This window comes from Nannospalax galili, unplaced genomic scaffold, assembly GCF_000622305.1.
Source record: "Nannospalax galili isolate Female #2095 unplaced genomic scaffold, S.galili_v1.0 scaffold266, whole genome shotgun sequence".
NCBI classification, from domain to species: domain Eukaryota; kingdom Metazoa; phylum Chordata; class Mammalia; order Rodentia; family Spalacidae; genus Nannospalax; species Nannospalax galili.
This window is the reverse complement of record NW_008355390.1, coordinates 3,133,361-3,136,283: the sequence shown is the minus strand read 5'-3', so window position 1 is coordinate 3,136,283 and position 2,923 is coordinate 3,133,361. Positions and strand designations below refer to the sequence as shown.

General features: G+C 35.0%; 1 protein-coding gene across 1 annotated transcript in view; it reads right to left on the bottom strand.

Annotated features, from left to right (window-relative positions):
- Positions 1 to 730: 730 nt before the first annotated feature.
- Positions 731 to 2,923, bottom strand: part of LOC103749717 (sodium/hydrogen exchanger 10-like) — a gene marked incomplete at its 3' end in the record, with an annotated part of 27,298 nt that continues 25,105 nt past the window's right edge. The window contains 2 exon segments of the mRNA XM_008852540.1: positions 731 to 907; positions 1,974 to 2,115. Of these exon segments, the coding sequence (XP_008850762.1) occupies positions 731 to 907; positions 1,974 to 2,115 (319 nt within the window).

Below are 2,923 nucleotides of genomic sequence, written 5' to 3'. Positions count from 1 at the left end.
TTACTCCACTGGGTCTCTTGCCTCTCAGGCATTCACACTTAGCTTCCATAACCACATGAGCACTATACACACACAAGGGGAATTACCTGCATGATCTCTGAGGTTCAGATACCTCAACTACTTTTCCATCTTTGAACACAGTTACTAGCTTCCTCAGGAAAGCAGCACTTGTTAGCCTGTTTTATTTCTTATGTGGTTTATTTACTTTGTTACATAAGTAAATCTGACAGACACTTTGACCTGCTTGCTTCTCTTCACTCCAGTGTGTGCTCCGTCAGCTGGGAAAGACTTATCTGTCTTCAGAATACAATGCAGTGTATTAGAATAGTGCCTAGTATCTAGGACATTCTTAATGTTCATTGAATCACTGGATAGACTTACATTACTATTTTAGTTATATTAAAGTAAATAGTCTTTTAAAATAAGGCTGTTGCCCTGAACCTTGTTTATACCTTTACACAAAGATCCAATGTCCTCTTCAACTAGAAAACATTGACTTGTATTTAAATGGACTCTCTCTAATTGGTGCTTCTTTTTTATTATTTAATAACCACATGATTAAAAGAAGCATTTCATTACAGTTTTAACATATTCAGTAACATACTCCAGAGCAAGGATACATCTCTTTCAAAAGTGGCTGTAAATTTTTAGATTCCCGGTTGAGAAAATACAGCTTACATTTTGTGAAATTCTTAAAGCATCAATAAAAATAAAATACAGCTTTCCTTACTTGAGATTTTTCCCACTCAGAACCAAGGGAAAGGTCAGAGTAGGCAAGCAGGAGGGCCATGGTGATGTTGGGTGTGCCTTTCATTTCACTCCAGACCATTATGAGGGCCCAGTGTCAGTTGGACCCACGACCAAGTCGAGATAAAATGGGGCTCATTAATAATAAGACCAGAAGTCTAGAAGACAATGCCAGATTTTAAAGGTTATTTTCATTGTAGAAATGTTTGTTCCATTTTTTCTATTGTATTCAAATCATTGGAACTAGCTTTCAAAACAATGAGCCATCTTCATAAACTGTTGACAGGCATCAAGGAAGGCAGATGGTATCTCACAGAGGCACCTGACAAGAATGATTTTCTTCCCTTGTTCTCTTTATTTCCTTCCACTACTGAGTGGTAGGGTAATTTTTCATCACCCTTTGGTGGTGCTTCCTCAAGTGGAGAACAAACATGAGGCACTCTGTAAATTTTAGACCTCAGTAAGAAAGGACAAATAGAAATAAGGAGAAAATGTCCTTCCTTCTTTTACTTCCAGTGCCCATCTTGCTAAATTTATCTCTTGATCAGTCCTTTTCCAAATCTTCTTTCAGTCTCATATCATTCCTAAATTTCACACCAATTTTTCTGATAATTTGGGACAAATATTTAGAACCAGTGAATTGCTGTTAACAAGCCTACTAACTTTCCTAGATAGAAACAGAATGTTAACAACTTGAGTGACAGCTATGAGACTTCAGTTATAGCAGATTTTCTTACTATATTTCAACTCCTGTGAAGCTCTATGGACATATTCTTCCATTTCTTAAAATTACACAAAGGGACTGCATGTTATTAGAACAAAAAAGTCATTTGCAAAGAGTGCTTCTTTATGATTTCTGAAAGGTGCTGTTTCCAATTACAGTTTTGAATTCATAGAAATTATAATATTAAGCAAAACCACAAGATACAATTTCTGTTTATGACAGGGACTTACGTTGCTAAAACCTTAGACAAAAATAGAAAACGCTGGATGAAATATGCCAAATATTGATAATGTTGCTTCTTAGTAACCTTAGTAGATTATATATCTGTACCTTCATAAATTTTACAGTGTTTGCATTGCTTTTAATTACATTTAAAAACTGAGAAAACTGCTGAGCATTAAGTTGTCAATCTTGAGAATTTTGAGTCAATTGTTCAATCTGAATTATGAAATAATTTTGTTACTTTAGAAAGTGATCTTCAGACCTATTTAAATTCCCATAATAAAACAATCAGTGTGAAGTAGATAGTTAATGAATAATATACATCTGAAAATGACATATATAAATATGTATGTGCAGGGATTAGAAGTCCACTGAAAGTAAACACCATAAGGAAAGCAACAAATGATAGAGAATTCCAGAATCTGCATTTTTGAGAAAAATTCAAAGTAGTTATAGTTAATTAACATGTTTATTATAAAGCTGACCCACACAAGACATTATGAAATTATCAGTAAAATAAAGCTGAACAAGGCATTTATTGACACCCAATGAGGACTAAAATTGAACTGTGAATAAAGGAAACAAAAACAAAATTTTAAAGAAAATTTTAAAAATGGTGAATAAAGCAAATAAAAATATAATTTTAGAGTAATTTAAATTAGTTTTTAAATGTACATCAGTGGGCTAGATAGCCTCAGTTGTCAACTTGACACACCTAGGTAGGGAATCTCAATTGAGGAATTGCCTCCTTTGGATGGCCTGTGGCCATGTCTGTGACCATTTTCTTGATTATTGAGTGATGTGGGAGGGTCCATCCCACTGTGGATGTTGCCACCCCTGGGCAGGTGGGTCTGTGTTGTATAAGAAAGCAGGCTGAGCACAGGCCAGAGGAGCAAGCCAGTAAGCAGTTCCTTCACAGTCTCTGCTTCAGATCCTGCCTCCAGGTTCCTGTCCTGACTTCCTCCCTTTCATTCCCTCAGTGATGAACTGTGATCAGGACATGTAAGTAAAATGAACGTTTTCTTCCCCAAGTTGTTTTGGTATTTTATCATAGCAATAGAAAAGTGGACTAGAACAATCAGCAACATCTTTTTCTATTGGATCTGAAGGAAACTTTTAGGTTGTAGTTATACTGTATTACATAATATAGTAGCTGAAGCATCCAAACATCATAGTCACATAACTTGAAAATGCTGATTGTGAAAGTTATTTTTTAATATGTATATTTTT